The sequence below is a fragment of the Oncorhynchus kisutch genome, linkage group LG17 (assembly GCF_002021735.2).
Source record: "Oncorhynchus kisutch isolate 150728-3 linkage group LG17, Okis_V2, whole genome shotgun sequence".
Lineage (NCBI taxonomy): Eukaryota > Metazoa > Chordata > Actinopteri > Salmoniformes > Salmonidae > Oncorhynchus > Oncorhynchus kisutch.
In genome coordinates, this window is record NC_034190.2 from 77,716,652 (window position 1) to 77,743,707 (window position 27,056).

A 27,056-nucleotide genomic window follows, 5' to 3' on the forward strand; every position below is an offset into this window, starting at 1 on the left:
CCTGGTCTCAGAGCATTTCATATTATTCTGTACGTAAATCCATCACACTCCATTTAGTGTGATATGTTACATTTCCTATGGTATGTATTAATTTGTGGATGTTCCTCACCCATTTGTTTCACATTTTACGAATTTGCAAAATGTACTGCATGTTATGAATTTGCAAAACGTATGATACGTTACGAATTCTAACTAGGTGGTTAGGTGGCTAATGTTAGCTAGGCTAGGGGTTAGGGTTAAGTTTAGGAGTTAGGTTAAAGGGTTAAGGTTAGGGTTTGGGGAAGGGTTAGCTAAAAGGTTTAGGGTTAGGGGAAGGGTTAGCTAACATGCTAAGTAGTTGCAAAGTAGCTAAAAAGTAGTAAGTGGTTGAAAAATTGCTAATTAGCTAAAATGCTAACATTGTCCATAATGAGATGCAAACTCACAACCTTTGGGTTCCTAAACATTTGTGTTATACCACCCATCCAGCCTACTTTTGTTTTGCCTTAAGTAACCATTGGCCTTATGTAACCATACCAACCGTAACAAATACTAATTTGAGTGTGCCGTATTTATGTTTACTATGAGACCAGGCTGGTAAATGTGGCTCTATAATTTGATTTGAGATCAATGTTTCATATGAGGAGACAGTACAGAATTTCACCTTTAATTTGAGTGTATTTTCATACATATCTGTTTCACTGTTTAGAAATGAAAGCACTTTATGTAGCTAGACCCCACTTTGGAAAGGTTTCGTAAGTATTTGGACAAATTCACTTATAGTGTATTAAAGGAGTCAGAAGTTTATAATTTGTATAGTATACCTGGCACCCTACTTGTTGGATGCAGTTGGTTTTGGTTGTGTTTTGGGTTATGTTTTGCCCAATAGGAACTGAATGATGACTGAAGTGAGTCGATAAGATGTTTCTGAGCGGTTAGCATCATATGAGGTTAGCATCGTATGATCTTTGTGCCTCTGTATCTTTCTGACTCATCATTATTCAAATTCATGATCCATAACCATGGTAGCATCCACATTAATGTGTTCAGAAGATCTTATATTCTTGATTACAATAAAAGTTACTCAGAAAAGACACATACATAAATACATAAAGTGCTTTAATTTCTAAATGGTAAAACAGATATGTATGAAAATATCCTCAAATAAAAGGTGACATTCTGTACTGTCCAAATACATTGGGTAGAGTGGGGTAGAAGGCCCGCATCCCCGATTGGCCTCTTCACTGTTGATGTTGAGACTGGTGTTTTACAGGTACTATTTAATGAAGCTGTCAGTTGAGAACTTGTGAGGCATCTGTTTCTCAATCTAGACACTCTAATGAACTTGTCCTCTTGCTCAGTTGTGCACCGGGGCCTCCCACTCCTCTTTCTATTCTGGTTAGAGCTAGTTTGCGCTGTTCTGTGAATGGAGTAGTGCACAGCGCAATTTCTCGCATTTCTCGCATAGAATAGCCTTCATTTCTCAGAACAAGAATAGACTGACGAGTTTCAGAAGAAAGTTCTTTGTTTCTGGCCATTTTGATCCTGTAATTGAACCAACAAATGCTAATGCCACAGATACTCAACTAGTCTAAAGAAGGCCAGTTTTATTGTTACTTTAATCAGTACAACAGTTTTCAGCTGTGCTAGCATATTGCAAAAGGGTTTTCTAATGATCAATTAGATGTACTTTTCAAGGACATTTCTAAGTGACCCCAAACTTCTGAATGGTAGTGTGTATATATATATATATATATTTTCTTCTCAAATAACTCGGGGGCACGCGGGCCACCAGTTGGGGAACCCTGACCTATATTATTGGATTAATTTGTCACAGGGAAGATTGGGGTCGTCACTAGTTACCACAGCCACAAAGTCATCATCATGGCTAAACCCCACCTATTATACAATTTTGACTTTGTGGCTGTAGTAACTAGTGACAACCTTCTGATGGGTGACGGTCACCGCAAGAAAGTACTAGGGGTGGGTGTGACGTCATAGCCCAGTGCCGCCGACCATGTTTCGGGAAGTTTGACTGGGTTGAAAAAATTTACGAAACGAAAATTGTTGAACGATGGGGATTATCAGAGAACTCCGAAACAATCTGGCTCTCTCGGGACTTGTATACGATGAGAAATTTCAGCGGAACGTAAAATATGATTGAAATATATAATTGATCTGAACTCCTACAAAGGCATCCGACTTTCGCGCGTTCCAATATTTTTTTTCGTCGAATAGAATAATTGAGAAATAGACTGATATAACGGTATCACTGCCAAGTTTTTCCACATGAAGGTCCATTCTTTCCCTTCTATCGTTAAGTCGCATCAGACGAGCTGCCTCGCATGAGACACCTCGGGGAGAGGGTTCTGCTCTACTCTGCCAGCTCGGGGAATCAGGATGACAAAACCCAAAGTTGGACGAATTTTCCTGGCGACATGCGTTGGGTCACTTTTCATGGTCATATTGTACTTTCAGAACATCACAAGGCCAGGTAAGTGTGGACTGTCGACCATCATCTTACATCAGCCATGGGATGGTGTCCCTATGCACCTGTAGAGGGACGTTTTGGGGTATTAGGTATAACACGTTGTTCGCTGTTGTTCATTAGCCTAGTTGTCTAGATCACAAACATCATGTCTAACTGAAACGAGCTGTAGGTTTGTGCCACGATGCTACCAAAGAGGACTCCGAAGTGATGCAAATCTCTACCCTGCCTGTTGCACAGTGTCCCCCTCTGAATAATGGTGTGGTTTCTAAATTAGCATGTGTGTTGAGTTGGGACACAATGAAAGGGGTAAATGGCACGGCATGAATAAGACCACTGTGAGTGTGAACCGTGGAATGTTGTGATAGCCCCCTCTGAGAGACCCTGCTGCATTCCTGTTCCTTTTGGACCAGTCTCAGCTCTCATGTTCTCCACTGGGCAGAGACAGAGGAACAGGAAGCATTTACCCTTAGTGGAGGGATACCGAGGGACATAAAAAATAGGAGAGAAGTGAAAAGAGTGGTCAACCTAACCTGACCTCCTTCCTGGGTTATGTCTTACGTTTTAATAGAGAGAGAATTCAAAATGAACTATACATTTGTATGTCACAGTGTGTATGCTGTTGTTTAATAAGTCCAGGTACTTCATTTTACAGAGCCTCCAAGACTAAGTGCAACCGAGGAAGGAACACTACTATGCTATTACATTATGTCATTAGAGTCTTTCTGTTTAAACATTAAAAGTTAACAGAATACAGAATACAGTTAACAGAATACAATCAGAACAGAATCATCCTTCCTCTCCAACCGTCTCCTCTTAATACCTGCACTGTCTGGGCTTGTTTATCTGCTTTACGGCAGAGCTCCTACACATGTACTGTTCAATGCCGGAGGCACAGCACTGTCCGGGCATGTCTAATTGTTAGTTATTCTGTAATGTAGATCTATTTTAGCCCTGCCAAATGTGACAGCCAATAGCAGGCCTCTCTCTGACCACATACTGTAGACAACATATAGTCTGTGACAGTCCTTCCTTTCCTCCCAAACCCTCATGTTGTCAGAGAAGTTACGCGAAGCTACTCTGTGTGATATGAGTAAAACATATGAGGAAGTCGGAAGGGTTAACTTCTAAAACCATACACATTTCCTTATTTGTGTCTGACTTGCATAGGCAGCATTTATTTCAACGCTGATGGCATTAACATGAAACCCATATGGACTGGATGAGGTACGTCCACTGAGAACACACTAACCCTCTCATAAAACACACATGCCCTCGTTCAGCACGTCACACATATCCACCTGCTCCGCACACACACACAAGCACACACACACACACACACACACACACACACACACACACACACACACTGGAGTCCCAGTGTGTTAGTAGACAGGAAGAGAAATAGAGCTTATTGTTCTGACCCCATTGTGCATTTTGCTGAGCCGCCAACACCCAGGGAAGCACAGGACCCAGGGAAGCACATTCATTAGCCATTGCTTACACTAGAGTTATTATGAAAGTTGAGAATTGAACAGAAGTGTGTATTTTCCTATAGTGGGCAGATGTATTCACAATGTGAAAGGTGAAAATACTGTTACGTTGAGGGAACGTTTCATACGGAACCTCCTTCAGATATATTTGGTTTGTCTATACTCCCTCCTGACGGTCTTTGGCTGAAGTCCTGACGTCATTTTAGGTGGAATGGCATGAGCCCAGTACCACATGCTGAGCAGACTTTCTCAACTCTTTGGCATTTTGATTACTTCTGGTCTTGTTCTAAACCTTAAATACTTCACTATCAGATATCGTTTCTAATTATTTTATTCATCAAACGCTGCCACAAGACATCTGCTAAGAATGAGGGATTTAAACTTTCACTAACACACACATACACACACACTGTGGCATCATGTGGGTCTTGTCAAGTAAACAAACAAGGTTGGCATACTGTACCCTGAGTGGACAAAACATTAAGAACACCTGCTCTTTCCACGACATGGACCAACATCCCTTATTGATGTCACTTGTTAAATCCACTTCAGTCAGTGTATGCACCCGAGTGGGGCAGCGGTCTAAGGCACTGCATCTCAGTGCATCTTGATTCCAGGCTGTATCACATCCGGCCGTGATTGGGAGTCCCATAGGGCGGTGCACAATTGCAGCGTCTTCTGGTTTTGGCCCGGTGTAGGCCGTCATTGTAAATAAGAATTTGTTCTTAACTGACTTGCCAAGTTCAATAAAGGTTAAATGTAAAAATAGAAATGAAGAGGAGGAGACAGGTTAAAGAAGGATTTTTAATCCTTGAGACAATTGAGCCATGGATTGTGTATGTGTGCCGTTCAGAGGGTGAATGGGCAAGACATAAGGTTTGAAGTGCCTTTGAACGGGGTATGGAGGTAGGTGCCAGGCACACCACTGGTGGGACTCAGTATCAGGAAGGTGTTCCTAACGTTTGGTGTTTGTCCCAAACCCCATTCCCACGCTGGCATAGAGCTGAGTCAGCCATGCCTACACCTGCTGGGTTTGTGTTCTTGCTTAGAAGCAATTAGAAGTAAATTGCTCACTGTTTTCATTCCATTTCTATCCTGCTTATTCAGTACCTGGGGTGCATGCTATACAGATATGGTCACTAACAGTACAGTGAATAATGAAACGTGCATCCTGTGATCTCTTCTCCATAATGAGAGGACATGCTAAAAGATTGTTCTTTTTTCAAAAGCAGAAATCTTCTGATTTCAAATAAAATAATATTTGTCACATGCGCCGAATACAACAGGTACCTTAATGTGAAATTCTTACTCACAAGCCCTTAACTAACAATGTAGTTCATAGCGTTAAGAAAATATTTACTAAATAAATTAAAGTAAAAAATAAAAAGTATCACAATAAAATGACAATAACAATAACGAGGCTATACGGGGGTACCGGTACCGAGTCAATGTGCGGGGTGACAGGGGCAGGCATTTGATTCATTGTTCAGCAGTCTTATAGCTTGGGGGAAGAAGCTGTTAAGGAGCTTTTTGGTCCTAGACTTGGCGCTCTGGTACCGCTTGCCGTGCGGTAGTAGAGAGAACAGTCTGTGACTTGGGTGACTGGAGTTTTGGGGCCTGTCCTTTGACCCAGCCTAGTATATAGGTCCTGGATGGCAGGAAGCTTGGCCCCGGTGATGTACTGGTGTGTACTTATCTTTGGCCAGTGCATAGACAAGGGTTTCATTTGGAATCTTGACGTTGTTTTGTAACACTGAAACTTCCCCCTCTCTGTGCACAGTGCAATTCCTCCAAAGCGGAAGTCACAGTCATTGTCACAGATATGTAGAGCAGATGAGCTGACAGAGATGTCGAAGGGGGAAGGTTTTTTTTTCTTCAATTAAAATACTTAGTAAGACTGCTTTAACAAGCTGATTCATGAACTGAATTAGGATAAACTAATACATAACACATAATTGTAATGTTTATTCATGCAGTTGGTTATTTGCTATTGCACCACCATGTTTGTTGTGTTGAGAGTGCCTCAGCTTCAGTCTTCTTGACCCACTTTCCCAGCACTTTACTGAGGGTATATATGTATACCTGAGGTAGGAGTTGTGGGGTTGTCGGCTAGAAGAACTTCCCCTTTTCCTCCCCCCACCTGGTCCTCTTCTCCTTCTGTGTCCTCTCTATCTCCCCCCCCCCCCTCTCTCTATTTCTCTCTCTCCCCCCCCTCTCTCTCTCTCACTGTCTCTGTCACTCTGCCTCGCTGTCTCTCTCTCTCTCTCTCACTGTCTCTGTCACTGTCACTCTGTCTCTGTCACTGTCACTCTGTCTCTGTCACTGTCTCTCTCACTGTCTCTGTCACTCTGCCTCGCTGTCTCTCTCTCTCTCTCTCACTGTCTCTCTCACTGTCTCTGTCTCTCTCTCTCTGTCTCTCTGTCACTGTCTCTGTCACTCTCTCTGTCACAGTCTCTCTCTCTCTCTCTCTCTCTCTCTCTGTCTCTGTCTCTCTGTCACTCCTCAGTGAATGCTGAGTGATCTCTCCCTTTATGTCTGCATCGTGCTCTCTCTCTCTCTCTCTCTCTCTCTCTCTCTCTCTCTCTCTCTCTCTCTCTCTCTCTCTCTCCTGTGAGATGTAAGGCAATCCTCTGCATACTAGTGGCACATGTGCAAATCCAATCAGTTTCCTCTCACTAGTGAGGAGGGCCCCACCACTGACATGCCTCCAGCCCTGAGGCGCTATGGCTAGGGGTGGGGGCTGGTGGGAGGGGAGGACTGGGATTCTTGAAAGGAACAGGATGTTCCTACAGAAAATGTAAATCTAGGGGAAAGGGAAGGCATGTTATGGGTGATCATCATCACATCATGATGGACGCAGGAAGGTTGTCTCATGCAGGGTTACCCAAACCTTTGGGCCTCTACTGTATAATAATTCACCCGAAATGCCAGTATCCCTGCACAGATGTGTTACTCATGTGAGATCGTGCACCATACGGCAAAACAGACATGAGAACTAGATGGGCTACAGCAGCACTGTATATAGAGCAGGGTAAACACTGTTCAGAACAGCTCAACCAGTAACATATAAGTTCTATAGAGAGCAGGGTAAACACTGTTCAGAACAGCTCAACCAGTAACATATAAGTTCTATAGAGAGCAGGGTAAACACTGTTCAGAACAGCTCAACCAGTAACATATAAGTTCTATAGAGAGCAGGGTAAACACTGTTCAGAACAGCTCAACCAGTAACATATAAGTTGTTGAAATCCAAAGGAATCCACAGTGAGGCCAATGTTCCATGAACACCGAGCACCATCACTGAACACTACAGAAAACAGCCAATACTGCCCTTTTTTAGATGATTCATCTGTTTCCCCTTTTCTCCCTCTCTGCCCTTGTTTCTGTAGCCGTGGAGCAGTTTGGGGGGAAGGGCATCGGCCCGGGGAAGACAAGGAGAAGTCCACTACAGACCCTCTACAACGAAGACCAGGTGACTAGAATTAAAATGGCCCCATTCGATCATGTCTTGGGTGTGAGAACACTCGCGGTTATATACTATTTATGCGTTAGTGTTTCCAGATGTGTCACACACAGGAAATGTAATTTGACAAAGTATTTATCTTCGAGAGCCACTTTGACTAATTTAATTTGCTCTACACATAGTTGATTTCTCAAACAATATTGTTTTTGGGTCGCCTTTGGTCTCTCAACTGAATGACTGCTGCTTTACATGAAATGTTACATCACACTACATACCTCTACCTTCCTCAGAGGTCAGAGGTCTTGGCTTTAGCATCACACTACATACCTTTACCTTCCTCAGAGGTCAGAGGTCATGGCTTTAGCATCACACTACATACCTTTACCTTCCTCAGAGGTCAGAGGTCATGGCTTTAGCATCACACTACATACCTTTACCTTTGTCAGAGGTCATGGCTTTAGCATCACACTACATACCTATACCTTCCTCAGAGGTCAGAATCATAGCCTTAGCATCACACTACATACCTTTACCTTCCTCAGAGGTCATGGCTTTAGCATCACACTACATACCTTTACCTTCCTCAGAGGTCAGAGGTCATGGCTTTAGCATCACACTACATACCTTTACCTTCGTCAGAGGTCATGGCTTTAGCATCACACTACATACCTTTACCTTCGTCAGAGGTCATGGCTTTAGCATCACACTACATACCTTTACCTTCCTCAGAGGTCAGAGGTCATGGCTTTAGCATCACACTACCTACCTTTACCTTCCTCAGATGTCATGGCTTAAGCAATACTTCAAAGCTGAGTTGAGCTCATTTGATTTGACTTAGAAGTTAGGACTCAGGTTCTTAGTGGTTACTATAAAAAATACTACCCCCTCTTCTGCAGAAAGACAAAGCTCTCTTTCCAGCGCCAATATCTCAGGAATCCAGTGAATGCTGAGTGATCTCTCCCTTTGTCTGCATCGTGCGCTCTCTCTCTCTCTCTCTGTCTCTCTCTCTCTCTGTCTCTCTCTCTCTCTCTCTCTCTCTCTCTCTCTCTCTCTCTCTCTCTCTCTCTCTCTCTCTCTCTCTCTCTCTCTCTCTCTGTCTCTGTCTCTCTCTCCCTCTCTCTCTCTCTCCCCTCTCTCTCTCTCTCTCTCCCTCTCTCTCTCTCCCTCTCTCCCTCTCTCTCTCTCTCTCTCTCTCTCTCTCTGCCTCTCTCTCTCTGCCTCTCTCTCTCTCTGTCTCTCTCTCTCTCTCTCTCTCTCTCTCTCTGTCTCTCTCTCTCTCTCTCTGTCTCTCTCTGTCTCTCTCTGTCTCTCTCTCTCTGTCTCTCTCTCTCTCTCTCTCTCTCTCTCTCTCTCTCTCTCTCTCTCCCTCTCCATGTGTGTTGTCTGTGTAATCATGCTTTCTCAATGACACTGATGATAGTCGTTTGGTGCTGCTGATGTAGCTCGTCTTATCAGTTTTGTTCTCCTCCTCTTTGACCCAGTCCACCTGGCACCGCCTCTCTTGATCCATTTTTTTCAGGCTCAACCAGAGCGGGTCAGAAACAAAGCACCATGTCCAATTAGAGGAAGTCAGAGGAAGGCCCTAAAAATGGTCAAAGACTCCAGCCACTCTAGTCATAGACTCTCTGCTACCGCACGGCAAGTGGTACCGGAGCCCCAAGTCTAGGTCCAAAAGGCTTCTTAACAGCTTCTACCCCCCCAAGCCACAAGACTCCTGAACAGCTAATCAAATGGCTACCCAGACTATTTGCATTGCCCCACCCCCTTCTACACTGCTGCTACTCTCTGTTATTATCTATGCATAGTCACTTTAATAACTCTACCTACGTTGTACATATTACCTCAATGACCTGGACTAACCGGTGCCCCCACACATTGACTCTGTAGCGGTACCCCTGCAAACAGGCTCGCTATTGTTATTTCACTACTGCTCTGTAATTATGTGTTACGTTTATTTCCCTTAACCAACTGCATTGCTGGTTAGGGGCCTGTAAGTAAGTATTTAACTGTAAGATCTACCTACACCTGATGTATTCGGCACATGTGGCAAATACAATTGGACTTGATTTGATTTGAATCCCTTTGTTGCTTCCTCGATGTTCAGATCAAGCCGTGTCTTCATTAGAGTGTGAAACACTGTGGTTGGCCTTGATGTCAGGCCAATTCCTGTTCATCTGACTCATCTGACAAGATAGATTCAAACCCTGCCTGTTGGGCACAATTGTCTTAGTCAGAGGATGTGGCTAGACATTATCACTTGGAGAGATGAAAATGTTATCACTTGGATAGATTGAATATTTCATCACTAATAAGTGTTTAATTGTAAATGTGAGTATTGTCTCCTTCTCTCTGTCTGTAGTTGGACATGTCTGCCGCGCAGGCGTCTCTGCGTGGTCGGCGGGAGCTGCTAGAGGAGGCGTGTCTCACCCACACCAGGAAGCGGCGGGTGTTGACCCCAGATGACCTCCGCCACCTCATAGTGGACGATAAGCACAGTTTGCTGTACTGCTACGTCCCCAAGGTGGCCTGCACAAACTGGAAACGGGTCCTCATGGTCCTGACGGGGGACGGACGCTACCGCGAGCCCCTAGCCATCCCCGCCAATGAGGCCCACGTGGCAGGCAACCTGCGCACGCTGTCAGAGTACTCCACCGGCGAGATAAACCACCGCCTCCGCAGATACCTGAAGTTCCTCTTCGTTCGGGAGCCCTTCGAGAGGCTGGTGTCGGCCTACCGCAACAAGTTCACCCGCAGCTACAACACGGCCTTCCACAAGCGCTACGGCACCAAGATCATCCGCCGACACCGGCCCCACCCTGAGCCGGAGGCGTTGGAGCAGGGTAACGATGTCTCCTTCAAGGAGTTTGTGCAGTACCTGGTTGATCCCCGCACACAGAGAGAGGAGCCCTTCAACGAGCACTGGGAACGGATCCACTCACTGTGCCACCCCTGCCTCATCCACTACGACGTGGTGGGGAAGTATGAGACTCTGGAGCAGGACTCCCGCTCTGTGCTGCGGCTGGCCGGCGCTGACGGGGAGGTCCACTTTCCCACCTCAGGCAAGAGCACCAGGACCAACGGGGACATGGCGGCTCAGTTCTTCCACAACATCAGTCCCTTCTACCAGAAGAAGCTGTACAACCTTTACCACATGGACTTCCTGCTGTTCAACTACTCCAACCCAGAGTACTTGAAGTTTAGGTGAGGGCGTCTCTCTCCATGTCAACTGTGATTTAGTAATCAATCTGTTTTGGGTCTGGAATTTCTAATCAATCTGGGTGGGTGTGTAGTGGTGTTCAGATGTTATTGGTAAGTGCCTTACCAGTGCCTTCCCTGCATTGTTAGATGTATGACGTTTATTATCAAGGGTGACTTTGGGGGCACTGTTCATTCCTAGGTCTCTTCATGTGGCCTATATAAGATAGAAGCAGGTTCTTCTTGTTGGGGGTTGTGAACCTTCCTCTTTATTTATACAATTGTAGTATTTATTGTAATTATAGACTGAGTCATTGGACACTTGAGTGAATTGTGGGAGAACATTCAATTTATGCATTTCTCTCTGCTTGCACATACAGCGTGTTTTCTTGACTCTTGCACATCTTATGTAGCCAAACTGTTCCTCTGGGGACAAAGGGTGTTGTAGAACTTACATAAACCAACAAACAAAAGAAAGCCGTCTACCCATTCAAAATCATGAAAAGGCTGCCATTTACTCAGAGTTATGAGGTTTGCAAAGACCCAATGTGAATACATTTTTAAAAAACAAATTTAAATGTAAATGAGTTGATAAATCTAAGACGGTGGTAAGAAATAACTGCCTTGGTCTTGGTGGCCACCTGTTCGTTGATGTTATGCAAGCCACAGGTTGATAGTAAAAATGTACTGATAAACAATGTATGCTGGGTATAGGAAGCCTGGCAGGCATGATGACTTCAGATAGGGAGTTGATGACAGAAATGCCACATGCTCTGTTTGGCAGAGTCACCTCTTTCTTTAGCTCACGGCAGACTGAGCAAACCGCGCATAGCTGTGGTTTGGTCCAAGGCTGCCCTTCGTCAGAGAGTTCCGTGTTGAACTGTGGACAGCCACGTAGGGCTAACTATCCACACGGGCACTACAGGTTAAAACCAGGTAAGCCTTCTGGTAAAAGACAAATATTCTATTGAATTTACACCATGCTTACAAGTGCAATATTTTTCATGACTTGAAATGAGCTGTATATGAAGACATTTAATATCACATGTTCATGCCTGTTGATGTTGTGCCTCAACAGTTTGCCCATAAAAATGGTATATTTACCGTTTACTGCTACAACAACATAAATTTGCATCAATTGATGCTATAGGCCAGGGTTAACCAACTGGTGGCCTGTGAACTGAATTTGGCCCGAGGGTGATTTTTATTTGGCTCCCCAAGTTTGAGCGAAAAATAATAATAGTTTAAACAAACAAAACAAAACAAAAAAAAGAAATAATTTGCAGGACACAAAGAAACTGTAAAAACACGAGCAAATCAGCTCTAAGTGATTTTAATTGAGGAAATCTGTTTTCCCACGCCTAGTAGAGAGATATATGTGATCATATGAAAATGAAAGCATGGTTTGAAATGATTATGTTTTAGTCAAATAATATATACGTTTGGGCTTCTTCCAGTCTACAAATGATTTGTAATTATGTTCCGCCCCCCTGACCATCCGCTCAAAAAAAGATCAGCCAATGGCTGAATCTAGTGGACGATCCCTGCTTATAGGCCATGTGTTGAGGTAGCGGTGGTGTGGAGGACATGTTCTTTGTGTTGGAAACAACCAAATACTTTACAACTTTCAAATTGTTGCCTTGAAATAGAAGTAGACTCTCGTCTGAATGAATTTGCTCCTAATGTTAACGAGCCATAATCAAGTTGTGTACAGCCTGTTTCAGACAAACACCCATAGACTGTGAATAATGTCTGGAGAGAACACAGGTGTCGACCAATAGAGTTGTCTCAGTTCATGAACTCCTCTCAGCTGGGAAGTGGCTGCTCTAGAACATCCACATACAACATTTCACCGTTGTTGACAAGTCATCTGGAACGCCTGGTATTTAGCCTACAGAGAAGTGTGTATTTATTATACCAGTACTACAGTCTGGTTAATTTTCTCTTACTTTTGTCTGATATGAGAGTACCCTTATGTTTATTTTGCAAATTGTATTTTATAGTAATAATTACCCACCATTTAATATAAATGATATTTTTTACACTAATTTCTCAACAACCAAGCACCCAGTAGACAGTGATGTCATTGTGTATTGTCATTACCGGTTCTACTTCAAAACCGTCATAGAAGTTTCCTTTTTTTCACGTTTCCTTCCTGATTTGCCTAGTTAAATAAAGGTTCAATAAAGGTTCAATAAAAAAATCCATTATGAATCCATTCTGTGACAGAAATCTATTTTGCGGCTATAAAACTATTGTGAAGAAATTGAAGTTTTCTCCACTCCACAAAGCCCAATCTGCAGTGAGAACATTTAACACCCACTTTAAAATGCCCTCTAGGTGCTCATCGTGTGATACCAACTTACTGTGAAATCATACCAATAAATGGGCTGGTACAGACCAGTGGTCAGATGTAAACCAATGGTACTGACTGAGTGGTGGACAAGCAGAGCTGAGAGAGAAAGATGACAGTTGATGTTGTCACATACCTGTTTAGCATTTGTTATTACAATAGGACTGACCAGAGCCACAGAAAACATCAATGCTTGTTGTACATTTATCAAGTATTTGATACCATGATTTGTAAATGTCTATGAAAGGTTATTTAAATAATACAAGAGTTCTGCAATTGTGTAGAAAAAGGCATGTTTAGATAACCAATGAGCAGGCAGCGAGGACACCACAGTCGTAACATACAGAATGCATGTTTAGATAACCAATGAGCAGGCAGCGAGGACACCACAGTCGTAACATACAGAAGGCCTGTTTAGATAACCAATGAGCAGGCAGTGAGGACACCACAGTCGTAACATACAGAAGGCATGTTTAGATAACCAATGAGCAGGCAGTGAGGACACCACAGTCGTAACATACAGAAGGCATGTTTAGATAACCAATGAGCAGGCAGCGAGGACACCACAGTCGTAACATACAGAAGGCCTGTTTAGATAACCAATGAGCAGGCAGCGAGGACACCACAGTCGTAACATACAGAAGGCATGTTTAGATAACCAATGAGCAGGCAGCGAGGACACCACAGTCGTAACATACAGAAGGCATGTTTAGATAACCAATGAGCAGGCAGCGAGGACACCACAGTCGTAACATACAGAAGGCATGTTTAGATAACCAATGAGCAGGCAGTGAGGACACCACAGTCGTAACATACAGAAGGCATGTTTAGATAACCAATGAGCAGGCAGAGAGGACACCACAGTCGTAACATACAGAAGGCATGTTTAGATAACCAATGAGCAGGCAGCAAGGACACCACAGTCGTAACATACAGAAGGCATGTTTAGATAACCAATGAGCAGGCAGTGCGGACACCACAGTCGTAACATACAGAAGGCATGTTTAGATAACCAATGAGCAGGCAGCAAGGACACCACAGTCGTAACATACAGAAGGCATGTTTAGATAACCAATGAGCAGGCAGTGCGGACACCACAGTCGTAACATACAGAAGGCATGTTTAGATAACCAATGAGCAGGCAGTGAGGACACCACAGTCGTAACATACAGAAGGCATGTTTAGATAACCAATGAGCAGGCAGCGAGGACACCACAGTCGTAACATACAGAAGGCATGTTTAGATAACCAATGAGCAGGCAGCGAGGACACCACAGTCGTAACATACAGAAGGCATGTTTAGATAACCAATGAGCAGGCAGTGAGGACACCACAGTCGTAACATACAGAAGGCATGTTTAGATAACCAATGAGCAGGCAGTGAGGACACCACAGTCGTAACATACAGAAGGCATGTTTAGATAACCAATGAGCAGGCAGTGAGGACACCACAGTCGTAACATACAGAAGGCATGTGAACGGGAACATTGTTATGTCTGAAATACAGCTACCTTCTCTTTGTAACTTTTGCATTCAAGATTACTACTGAACATTAAGATGTGAAAAACATTAGTGCAACTTATACTTCATCAGGCGTTTTGCAATAATATTGTTGCTCCTGTCCTGTCGTAAGATGTGGACGACTACACCTTAAATCTGATTTCAGAACAGTTCCAATGCTTTGCCCTTACCACATTTCACATTACTGATGACATGTCAATGGTAACGTCATTCAAGATTCATTACGGTTTAAAATCTCCTTTAAAAGTACTTGAACGTAACACGGTGACAGAAAGCTGCTCTTTCAACAGTACTCATGAATACTGATGTCCTTCAAATATGTTCCACCAGTGATACATTCGCAAGTTCTCTTCCACACCTTGGTGGTGACGTACACAACCGGTCAAACGTTTTACAACACCGACTCATTCAAGGGTTTTTCATTGTAGAATAATTGTAGAATAATAGTGAAGACATCAACACTATGAAATAACACATGGAATCATGTAGTAACCAAAAAAGTGTATTTTATATTTGAGATTCTTCAAATAGCCACTCTTTGCCTTAATGACAGCTTTGCACACTCTTGGCATTCTCTCATCCAGATTCATGAGGTGGTCACCTGAATGCATTTCAATTAACAGGTGTGCCTTGTTCATTTGGGGAATTGTTTTCCTTCTTAATGCGTTTGTGTCAAACAGTTGTGTTGTGACAAGGTAGGGGTGGTATACAGAAGAAAGCCCTATTTGGTAAAAGACCAAGTCCATTTTATGGCAATAACAGCTTGAATAAGCAAAGAGAAAACACAGTCCATCATTACTTTAAGACATGAAGGTCAGTCAATCCGGTTCATTTCAAGAACTTTGAAAGTTTCTTCAAGTGTAGTCGCAAAAACCATCAAGCGCTATGATAAAACTGGCTCTCATGAGGACCGCCACAGGAAAGGAAGACCCAGAGTTACCTCTGCTGCAGAGGATAAGTTCATACCAGCCTCAGAAATTGCAGCCCAAATAAATGCGTCACAGAGTTCAAGTAACATACACATCTCAACATCAACTGTTCAGAAGAGACTGCGTGAATCAGGCCTTCATGGTCAAATGTCTGCAAAGAAACCACTACTAAAGGACACCAATAAGAAGAAGAGACTTGCTTGGGCCAAGAAACACGAGCAATGGACATTAGACCTGTGGAAATTTGTCCTTTGGTCTGGAGTCCAAATTGGAGATTTTTTGTGAGATGCAGTGTGGGTGAACGGATGATCTCCGCATGTGTATTTCCCACCGTAAAGCATGGAGGAGGTGGTATTATGGTGTGTGTGGGGGGGTGCTTTGCTGGTGACACTGTCTGTGATTTATTTAGAATTCAAAGCACACTTAACCAGCATGACTACCACATCATTCTGCAGCGATACGCCATCCCATCTGGTTTGGGCTTAGTGGGATTATCATTTGTTTTTCAACAGTACAATGACCAAACACACCTTCAGGCTGTTCAAGGGCTATTTGACCAAGAAGGAGACTGATGGAGTGCTGCATTAGAGGCCAGCTCCACAATCTCCGACCTCAACCCAATTGAGATGGTTTGGGATGAGTTGGACCGCAGAGTGAAGTAAAAGCAGCCAACAAGTGCTCACCATATGTGGGAACTCCTTCAAGACTGTTGGAAAAGCATTCCAGGTGAAGCTGGTTATGAGAATGCCATGAGTGTGCAAAGCTGTCCTCGGGTGGTAGGGTAGCCTAGTGGTTAGAGTGTTGGACTAGTAACCGCAAGGTTGCAAGTTCAAACCCCCAAGCTGACAAGGTACTAATCTGTTGTTCTGCCCCTGAACAGGCAGAGTTAACCTACTGTTCCTAGGCCGTCATTGAAAATAAGAATTTGGTCTTAACTGACTTGCCTAGTTAAATAAAGGTAAAAAAATGCAAAGTGTGGCTATTTGAAGAATCTAAAATATATTTAGATTTGTTTAAAGCTTTTTTGGTTACAAACATTATTTAATAGTTTTGATGTCTTCACTATTATTCGACAATGTAGAAAATAGTAAAAATAAAGAAAACCCTTGAATGAGTCGGTGTTCTAAAACTTTTGCATGAAGGTGCTTCTACTTTGGTCTTCAACAGAAGGTTCCAGTAATTACCTGTCAAGTAAGTTTTTTAAAAGTCCTGTCTATGATGAGAGGGATATTGCCAAGCCCCACTATGCATCCTGCATCCAGAAATACCGTAAACAAGTTCACCAACATACAATGCAACCGTTCGTGATCAATAACCGTTCCCTAATTTCAGAAAAGTTCCATTTAGTGTGTTGAGTTTGTCCCATCATCCATACCTTCTGAGGTTTTAAACATGAGGGTTTTAAACAGCTGAGTGAGTGTGTATTCAGTGAGTCATACTGCCACGCCCAGTAGAGTAACTAACTCCGCTCCCCTCCAGTGGTGAAGTCAGAGGAGAGGCAGGGAGAGACGATATAGAACCATGGTCTGGGAATACACAGCACCGGGAGGTCTGTAGGAGACTGATAACCCCCTTCCAGTGTTTGTTTCCTTCAGTTTGTATCCTACATTTATAACTGTGACTTTAGTGTTTGTTTCCTTCAGTTTGTATCCTACATTTATAACTGTGACTTTAGTGTTTGTTTCCTTCAGTTTGTATCCTACATTTATAACTGTGACTTTAGTGTTTGTTTCCTTCAGTTTGTATCCTACATTTATAACTGTGACTTTAGTGTTTGTTTCCTTCAGTTTGTATCCTACATTTATAACTGTGACTTTAGTGTTTGTTTCCTTCAGTTTGTATCCTACATTTATAACTGTGACTTTAGTGTTTGTTTCCTTCAGTTTGTATCCTACATTTATAACTGTGACTTTAGTGTTTGTTTCCTTCAGTTTGTAGCCTACATTTATAACTGTGACTTTAGTGTTTGTTTCCTTCAGTTTGTAGCCTACATTTATAATTGCGACTTTAGTGTTTGTTTCCTTCAGTTTGTAGCCTACATTTATAACTGTGACTTTAGTGTTTGTTACGTCACTGTGACTTTAGTGTTTGTTTCCTTCAGTTTGTAGCCTACGTCACTGTGGAAGAGGGGCCACAATGCAGCACTTCCATATTACTTTTCTCCCATATGACTGGTTTCACTTTAGTCTCCAGTGATCATAAGGAAAAATCATCTAAAATAATTGCAATGTGTATTTACAATCCCCTTCTCGAAATGGATGACTCATTTACCTAACTCTTATCACTAGCTCTTATTGATTTATAATTAAAGTGTATGGAAATTCTATCAGCAAAAAGAAACATGGAACCGGTGTGTTCTCTCGACATTCATGGTTTCCTTGCGCGTAAAGGTGGTGGAATGATGAGGGAATTAAATCAAGGTCAGAATATCTCTAGACACACCTCCACCACACCTTCATTTATTCAATCTCCACCCCAAACGAATAGCTGGGTGAATATCATGCTGTTCTCATGCTAAAGTTCAAGGTCAGAATATGTGCAGAGAGAAAAGTGCATGAAAAGGGAATTACGCTCCATTTATGTTCTTATCGGGTCGGAATTCCCCCCTTAGTACTTATAGGTCTATAACGCTATAATGAGAAGTCCTTATAAGTCTGTAGGAGACTTGACCAAACTCCATCTGTGGACCAGTGACAGAGGTGGCAGGCGAGGTGGCAGGGCTTACCTGGAGGAGGGTGGTACACAGGTAGCAGACTGACGGGCTTACCTGGAGGAGGGCGGTACACAGGTAGCAGACTGACAGGCGTACCTGGAGGAGGGTGTCACACAGGTAGCAGACTGACGGGCGTACCTGGAGGAGGGCGGTACACAGGTAGTAGACTGACAGGGGTACCTGGAGGAGGGTGTCACACAGGTAGCAGACTGACGGGCGTACCTGGAGGAGGGCGGTACACATGTAGCAGACTGACGGGCGTACCTGGAGGAGGGCAGTACACAGGTAGCAGACTGACAGGCGTACCTGGAGGAGGGTGTCACACAGGTAGCAGACTGACGGCGTACCTGGAGGAGGGTGTCACACAGGTAGCAGACTGATGGGCGTACCTGGAGGAGGGCAGTACACAGGTAGCAGAGTGATGGGTGTACCTGGAGGAGGGTGTCACACAGGTAGCAGACTGATGTCCGTACCTGGAGGAGGGTGTCACACAAGTAGCAGACTGACGGGCGTACCTGGAGGAGGGCGGTACACAGGTAGCAGATGATAAAGGAGACAGTGAGGGCAGCGTGGTCTACTGGAACAGAGAGATGGAGGAGTCAGTGAGGGTAGTGTGGTCTCCTGGAGCAGAGAGATGAAGGAGTCAGTGAGGGCAGTGTGGTCTCCTGGAGCAGAGAGATGAAGGAGTCAGTGAGGGCAGCATGGTCTCCTGGAGCAGAGAGATGAAGGAGACAGTGAGGGCAGTGTGGTCTCCTGGAGCAGAGAGATGAAGGAGACAGTGAGGGCAATGTGGTCTCCTGGAGCAGAGAGATGAAGGAGTCAGTGAGGACAGCGTGGTCTCCTGGAGCAGAGAGATGAAGGAGACAGTGAGGGCAGCATGGTCTCCTGGAGCAGAGAGATGAAGGAGTCAGTGTGGGCAGTGTGGTCTCCTGGAGCAGAGAGATGAAGGAGACAGTGAGGGCAGCATGGTCTCCTGGAGCAGAGAGATGAAGGAGTCAGTGAGGGCAGTGTGGTCTCTTGGAGCAGAGAGATGAAGGAGTCAGTGAGGGCAGTGTGGTCTCCTGGAGCAGAGAGATGGAGGAGACAGTGAGGGCAGTGTGGTCTCCTGGAGCAGAGAGATGAAGGAGTCAGTGAGGGCAGTGTGGTCTACTGGAGCAGAGAGATGAAGGAGTCAGTGAGGGCAGTGTGGTCTCCTGGAGCAGAGAGATGGAGGAGACAGTGAGGGCAGTGTGGTCTCCTGGAGCAGAGAGATGAAAGAGACAGTGAGGGAAGAGTGGTCTACTGGAGCAGAGAGGTGGAGGAGACAGTGAGGGCAGTGTGGTCTCTTGGAGCAGAGAGATGGAGGAGACAGTGAGGGCAGCATGGTCTCCTGGAGCAGAGAGATGGAGGAGACTGTGAGGGCATTGTGGTCTCCTGGGGCAGAAAGATGAAGGAGGCAGTGTGGTCTCCTGGAGCAGAAAGATGAAGGAGACAGTGAGGGCAGTGTGGTCTACTGGAGCAGAGAGATGAAGGAGACAGTGTGGGCAGTGTGGTCTACTGGAGCAGAGAGATGAAGGAGACAGTGAGGGCAGTGTGGTCTCCTGGAGCAGAGAGATGAAGGAGTCAGTGAGGGCAGTGTGGTCTCCTGGAGCAGAGAGATGAAGGAGTCAGTGAGGGCAGCATGGTCTCCTGGAGCAGAGAGATGAAGGAGACAGTGAGGGCAGTGTGGTCTCCTGGAGCAGAGAGATGAAGGAGACAGTGAGGGCAATGTGGTCTCCTGGAGCAGAGAGATGAAGGAGTCAGTGAGGACAGCGTGGTCTCCTGGAGCAGAGAGATGAAGGAGACAGTGAGGGCAGCATGGTCTCCTGGAGCAGAGAGATGAAGGAGTCAGTGTGGGCAGTGTGGTCTCCTGGAGCAGAGAGATGAAGGAGACAGTGAGGGCAGCATGGTCTCCTGGAGCAGAGAGATGAAGGAGTCAGTGAGGGCAGTGTGGTCTCTTGGAGCAGAGAGATGAAGGAGTCAGTGAGGGCAGTGTGGTCTCCTGGAGCAGAGAGATGGAGGAGACAGTGAGGGCAGTGTGGTCTCCTGGAGCAGAGAGATGAAGGAGTCAGTGAGGGCAGTGTGGTCTACTGGAGCAGAGAGATGAAGGAGTCAGTGAGGGCAGTGTGGTCTCCTGGAGCAGAGAGATGGAGGAGACAGTGAGGGCAGTGTGGTCTCCTGGAGCAGAGAGATGAAAGAGACAGTGAGGGAAGAGTGGTCTACTGGAGCAGAGAGGTGGAGGAGACAGTGAGGGCAGTGTGGTCTCTTGGAGCAGAGAGATGGAGGAGACAGTGAGGGCAGCATGGTCTCCTGGAGCAGAGAGATGGAGGAGACTGTGAGGGCATTGTGGTCTCCTGGGGCAGAAAGATGAAGGAGGCAGTGTGGTCTCCTGGAGCAGAAAGATGAAGGAGACAGTGAGGGCAGTGTGGTCTACTGGAGCAGAGAGATGAAGGAGACAGTGTGGGCAGTGTGGTCTACTGGAGCAGAGAGATGAAGGAGACAGTGAGGGCAGTGTGGTCTCCTGGAGCAGAGAGAATGAAGGAGACAGTGAGGGCAGTGTGGTCTCTTGGAGCAGAGAGATGAAGGAGACAGTGAGGGCAGTGTGGTCTCCTGGAGCAGAGAGATGAAGGAGTCAGTGAGGGCAGTGTGGTCTACTGGAGCAGAGAGATGAAGGAGACAGTGAGGGCAGTGTGGTCTCTTGGAGCAGAGAGATGAAGGAGACAGTGAGGGCAGTGTGGTCTCCTGGAGCAGAGAGATGAAGGAGGCAGTGTGGTCTACTGGAGCAGAGAGATGAAGGAGACAGTGAGGGCAGTGTGGTCTCCTGGGGCAGAAAGATGAAGGAGGCAGTGTGGTCTCCTGGAGCAGAAAGATGAAGGAGACAGTGAGGGCAGTGTGGTCTCCTGGAGCAGAGAGATGGAGGAGACAGTGAGGGCAGTGTGGTCTCCTGGGGCAGAAAGATGAAGGAGGCAGTGTGGTCTACTGGAGCAGAGAGATGAAGGAGACAGTGTGGGCAGTGTGGTCTACTGGAGCAGAGAGATGAAGGAGACAGTGTGGGCAGTGTGGTCTCCTGGAGCAGAGAGATGAAGGAGACAGCGAGGTCTCCTGGAGCAGAAAGATGAAGGAGGCAGTTTGGGCAGTGTGGTCTACTGGAGCAGAGAGATGAAGGAGACAGTGTGGGCAGTGAGGTCTACTGGAGCAGAAAGATGAAGGAGACAGTGTGGGCAGTGAGGTCTACTGGAGCAGAAAGATGAAGGAGACAGTGTGGGCAGTGTGGTCTCCTGGAGCAGAAAGATGAAGGAGACAGTGTGGGCAGTGTGGTCTACTGGAGCAGAGAGATGAAGGAGACAGTGTGGGCAGTGTGGTCTACTGGAGCAGAGAGATGAAGGAGACAGTGAGGGCAGTGTGGTCTCTTGGAGCAGAAAGATGAAGGAGGCAGTGTGGTCTACTGGAGCAGAGAGATGAAGGAGGCAGTGTGGTCTCCTGGAGCAGAGAGATGGATACTGAGAGAGGCAACTAATGGATACTGCAGGTAGCTTTTCTCTCGTTAGTTAAGCACTGGTTGAAAAGTACATCTGTACAAATCCTATGATAAAATCAAGAGAGGATAAATAGAAGAGAAATGCCAAGAGTAGAGTTCCTATTTATAAAGACATACAGTATCTACGTGCAATACCACGGACAGCCATGACCCTCCATAGAAAGACAGAGTGGACAAGCCTTACCTGAGATGAAGGAGGTGCTGAAGGGTTGGGCCAGTGCCATCTCATCTTCTAGGGTAAGACTCCATCACACTCCAGAAGCGTAGGTAGGTAGAGATCCGACTGGCCTGGATGGGCACCAAGTTCCCTCCAACATCTGAGAGGAAGCACCAAGAAATGTATGGAGAGAGTATCACCCACACAAGTCTCATATTATATAGTCATATCCTTTCCTTTGAGATGTTCATCTCTATTCTGTAAAACACATATGTTGCTCACCACTTGCTTCTGACATTATAAGGATAGAAATCTTAGAAATGTTTGAGTTATATAATTTCTTAATTGATGTATTAACTCCACATTGACAGATTCTACTTTGTGGTCCTGCCACAGTTGCCATGGAATACTGTTTTTGTCACATCTTAATCAAAACCCAATGCAGCTGTGTATCTCAGACTTGCAGACACTCGAGGGGACAGTGGTAAAAACACAACGTTCTGCGTTATAGTCACAGAACCAGTAGAGGGGAAATTCTAACCAGATTGGACAACGTTAACATTCACTGCAAGCAATATTTCACAGAGGTCCAGTGGTTATCCAATGCACTACATCAGGCTGCCAATATCAGCCTGGGACACTGCCATTTGTGACTCAGAACATCTGGCTGTGTGCTCTTAAACAGGCTCATTTTGAAAGGATCCCTCAGCATGTGCCATTTAAACACAGCTAACTGACACTCAGCCAGACACGATAGTCTCTCAGTCTCTCTGACTGTGGAACCACTGTCCCCAGCATCCTATCACATCACACCCTCACTCAGAGGAAGAGAGTCATGCATGTTCCATGGGACAGTTAATAACTCACTCTCCCATTTCCATCCTTGTATAGTGTGTTGATAGACCATTTCACCATGATTAGTCCACCATTGATGACGAGTGTAAGACAGCCATTCCCTTAAAATTAGGGTCGCTAACAGTTTGTCCAAAATATGTCCCACGAAACTGAACAAGGTCATGATGAAATAAACCAGTAACACATCTACTGATCAGGAACATGTATTGAATGCTAAGGTCCTGTGTGTCGTACCCATAGAGATAATTAGATAGTTCTTTGTATGTAAAATGGTGAAAGTCATCAATGGCGCTGCCCATGCCAAAATGGGCTTTTGGGCGAGTTGTCTATTTACCTGCTGATGGACATTGCTACAATGACAGGCTGCTAGCTAGACACAAGGACCTTCTTGTTTTGAGGGCTCTTCCGGGCCACCACCACCCACAGGGAACCAGAGCCAGGAAGAACACACACACCAGACACAGGTACCAGAAGTCTACAGTACACAGAGAAAACACAGGTTAGAATGGTCTCCAATAAATACAATAATACCACTATCCCACACATAGAGAATACAATTCATCTGACATAAGAGCATTGCTGAACTTGCATTGAAATTAATCAAGATATTTCCCAAACATGTTTGATATTCATAAGATATTGAAGCCATTTTACTTCTGCATGTACACATTGAGCTTCGTAAAAGTAACTAATTGTACAGTCAGTGCTAACAGGCAACAGATGAGTTGAAACGTAACTTCTGCTGCCCTCTGCTGGTTCTGAATATTATTACCACAAACTGGAGGTCTTAATTGGCTTAAATAGTTATTTAGCCAGATACATGTGCTGCACCAACTCTATTAATTGTTAAATTACTGATTTCTTAATCAAAGTTCAATTAAACCCTTCATCTGTTATAATAAAGCCTTACCTCGGTACTGTTAGAGTGTTGAACTGAATCCAGCCGGCAGAGACTGTGTGATCAGATCTCCCACGTTGTCTGGGTTGATGCCTACTTTCCTGGAGCCAATGATCACCATGATCATCACCAGACCTATGGAGGGAGGGAGCGAGAGAGATGGGAAAGGAGATGGGAAGTGAGGTAGAGAGAGAGAGAGGTATGGAGAAAAGAGAGAGGTATGGAGGAGAGAGACAGAAAGAGAGAGAGAGTGAGAGAGAGAGAGAGGGAGAGAGAGAGAAAGAGAGGGAGGGAGGGAGGGAGGGAGGGAGGGAGGGAGGGAGGGAGGGAGGGAGGGAGGGAGGGCAAACTTAACAGATACTACTATTGAGACACTTGGCATCTCAATCCAATAAAGACAATCTCAGGGTGAACTCACCAAGAGTCAGTGCTGCCATGAATGCAGTGATGATGCTGCTGGCACAGACTACAGCAGCCTGGGCCAGCTCTACCCCACCTCTAGGCATGGACCCCAGTGTTATGCCTGCAACTGCAGGCAGGAAGTCCACCACTGTGGCCTGAACCTGGGTAGAGAATGGACCTTCACAACCCCTGGGTCCATCTATCCATCACATCTACTGTACCTTATGGGCTTAGCGTACCTACATGATCATGCCTTGGATAATGTGTGACCAAGGGCTATCTTGACCTCTTCCTAACCCTGGACTACTCCAACACCTGTTTTTACTGTGATCCGTTTCTCCAGTAAAGGTCACGTTAGCCTCGTGCTTCAGTTAGTGTTGCTATCTGTCTTTCAGGCTGGGAAATGAAAGGAGAAGTTGAGGTGTGTGGCAGGTGACCTAGTTGTTAAGAGTGTTGGGCCAATAACCGAAAGGTCACTGGTTTGAGTCCCCAAGCTGACTAGGTGAAAAACCTGTCGATGTGCCCTTTAACAAGGCACTTAACCTGAGTTGCTCCTGTAAGTCACTCTGGATGAGAACATCTGCTAAATGACTAAACATAAAACATGTAAAATGCTGTGGAAGACTTGTTATCAAGAGCACATAAAGAGACCAGGCTACTTGCCTCCTACTTTGGCTAATACTAGAAGATGTGGCCTCACTGCGGTGGAGTGGCGAGCAGCCAAGATGTTCCCTTCAGCCCCACCAGAGCTGGGACAAGGATGAAGATCTCTGTGATGACACTTCCCAGTGCTGAAACATAGAGATCATCTTCAACAGAAATAAACATGTACAGTGGTTCTTCCTTAAAAAGTTGTGCCGTACTGCAGCACACGGCTGCCGCAGAATTCTATGGCACCGTCATTTAAGTGTCAGCCATTGTTGCCATTAATGCTAGTTAGTGCTAGTTTGACCACCAGAGGGCAACTTTGAAAAGCATTTGACTGTCATCAGACACAGCCATCATCCCAAAGCTCAACAATCATCTAACACCTATCTTGGGAAGTGTCCCAGTTCCTTCTACCTCCTCTGGTGGACGGTCCAGAACCTTAGCTCCAGCTCAGAACCTTGTCTCTCTCGCTACCAGCCTTATTCATCAATCCTCCCTCTGTCACCCACCCATCCATTCTCTCTCCATTCAATTAGAGCCTCCCCAGACCATCCTTTCCTCGCCTCAGGAAATATAAGCCATGATGACTTCCCTGTTTCATGTCATTGTCCATGTTTCCAATGCCCCGGCTACTAGAATATTTGCAAATGTCCAGAGAGTTTCAAACAGGAGAAAGCCAAGTCTCAAAACCAGGTCTAACAGTGCTGTAAGTGCTCCTGTCCCTTTTGGCCATAAATGACCTGACCATTTTGATTCCCATCAATCTTCATCAAATAGGCATATAATATGTTATACAAAAGCAAGTCACACCACACCACATTCCATCACACCCCATCTTATTCCACCCCACCACACCACATTCCATCCCACCACACCCCACCCACTACACCATACCCCATTCCACCACACTCCTTCCCACCACACCACACCACACCACACCCCATCACACCATAGCCCATCCCACCACACCCCACCCACTACACCATACCCCATTCCACCACACTCCTTCCCATCCCACCACACCACACCCCATCACACCATACCCCATCCCACCACACCCCACCCACTACACCATACCCCATTCTACCACTCTCCTTCCCATCCCACCACACCACACCACACCCCATCACACCATACCCCATCCCACCACACCCCACCCACTACACCATACCCCATTCCACCACACTCCTTCCCATCCCACCACACCACACCCCATCACACCATACCCCATCCCACCACACCCCACCCACTACACCATACCCCATCCCACCACACCCCACCCACTACACCATACCCCATCCCACCACACCCCACCCACTACACCATACCCCATTCCACCACACTCCTTCCCATCCCACCACACCACACCCCATCACACCACACCACACCCCATCCTATCACACCCCCATCCCACCAGACCACGAACTTAAAAGATTATTAGAAATAGAAGTAGTGGATGGTAGTAAGTCTGTCCCCTAGATCCCTGCTTGTATAATGTCCATGATGATGCCAGCGGAGACCATTTCCAGTCCAGCCACCAGGTATGGCAGTAGCACCTGGGTTGCGATCTTCCTGGAGCTCTCAGGCAGGAAGCCATGGGCAGATCGGGTCAGTTTACAGGTGAAGCCGCGCAACTTCTTCCCCAGGTAGCACAGCTCCAGGTTCAGCACAGTCACCACCATGGTTGTATACAGTTACCCCATTACCCAAGTTAAGGATTGACTGAGTAGGGATGAAGGGCTGTTTCCTTCGCCAGTAAGCACCTCAAGCTAGTGTATATGCTGCCTACCTCACAGCTGGGAGCTCGACTTTACTACAGTGTTGCTTTTCATGAAATGTCATGACAACAGGGCCGGTTACAATAAAGACGTAACAATGGACCGTTGTGCTGAAAAGTGGGTGAACTTGATTAAAGTCCTCTTGCAGTTACATGTTGTTCTTTTGCTGTCCTAGCCATATCCTTTTACCAAGAACAGATTAGGGAGATTGGAACAAACACAGAAAACCACAACAGTTGTGTTGTCCTGTGATGAATCAGTCCTGGTGAGGGGTCCAGACGTCACTAGAGTGTTCACTCTCTCTGTCATATGATACTACCACAGCTGTTGACCACACTGCTAACAGGCTCTATCTTACTGGCACACAAACTACTCTACCAAGAGGCTTTCACTCAATTCCTGGTCCTTGACTCGGTACCGGTACCCCCTGTATATAGCCTCGTTATTGTTATTTCATTGTTGCTCTTGTATTTGATTAATTACTTTAGTTTATTTAGTCAACATTTTTCTTAACTCTTATTTTTCTTAGAACTGCATTGTTGTTTAAGGGCTTGTAAGTAAGCATTTCACGGTAAGGTCTACTACACCTGTTGTATTTGGCGCATGTGACAAATAAAATGTGATTTGA

At 45.4% G+C, this 27,056-nt stretch overlaps 1 protein-coding gene and 2 pseudogenes across 1 annotated transcript; 1 reads left to right on the forward strand and 2 right to left on the reverse strand.

Moving 5' to 3' along the window:
• The first annotated feature begins 1,963 nt into the window (after positions 1–1,963).
• On the forward strand, positions 1,964–12,825 carry LOC116354442 (carbohydrate sulfotransferase 11). Its single transcript, XM_031794683.1, has 3 exons — positions 1,964–2,473; positions 7,350–7,432; positions 9,783–12,825. Exons 1-3 carry the CDS (start codon positions 2,380–2,382, stop codon positions 10,626–10,628), a joined length of 1,023 nt encoding a protein of 340 aa, XP_031650543.1. The 5' UTR covers positions 1,964–2,379; the 3' UTR covers positions 10,629–12,825.
• A 5,359-nt stretch (positions 12,826–18,184) lies between these two features.
• LOC109907084 (solute carrier family 41 member 3-like) lies at positions 18,185–24,608 on the reverse strand (annotated as a pseudogene).
• Positions 24,609–24,698: 90 nt separating this feature from the next.
• On the reverse strand, positions 24,699–26,332 carry LOC109907085 (solute carrier family 41 member 3-like; annotated as a pseudogene).
• Positions 26,333–27,056: the final 724 nt, after the last annotated feature.

Excerpts from the sequence above, each read along its gene's own strand:
- LOC116354442 (XM_031794683.1), top strand. The coding sequence starts at position 2,380 with ATGACAAAACCCAAAGTTGGACGAATTTTCCTGGCGACATGCGTTGGG. Across the intron at positions 2,474-7,349 it reads TCAGAACATCACAAGGCCAG|CCGTGGAGCAGTTTGGGGGG; the intron begins GTAAGTGTGGAC and ends TTGTTTCTGTAG. Across the intron at positions 7,433-9,782 it reads CCCTCTACAACGAAGACCAG|TTGGACATGTCTGCCGCGCA; the intron begins GTGACTAGAATT and ends CTCTGTCTGTAG.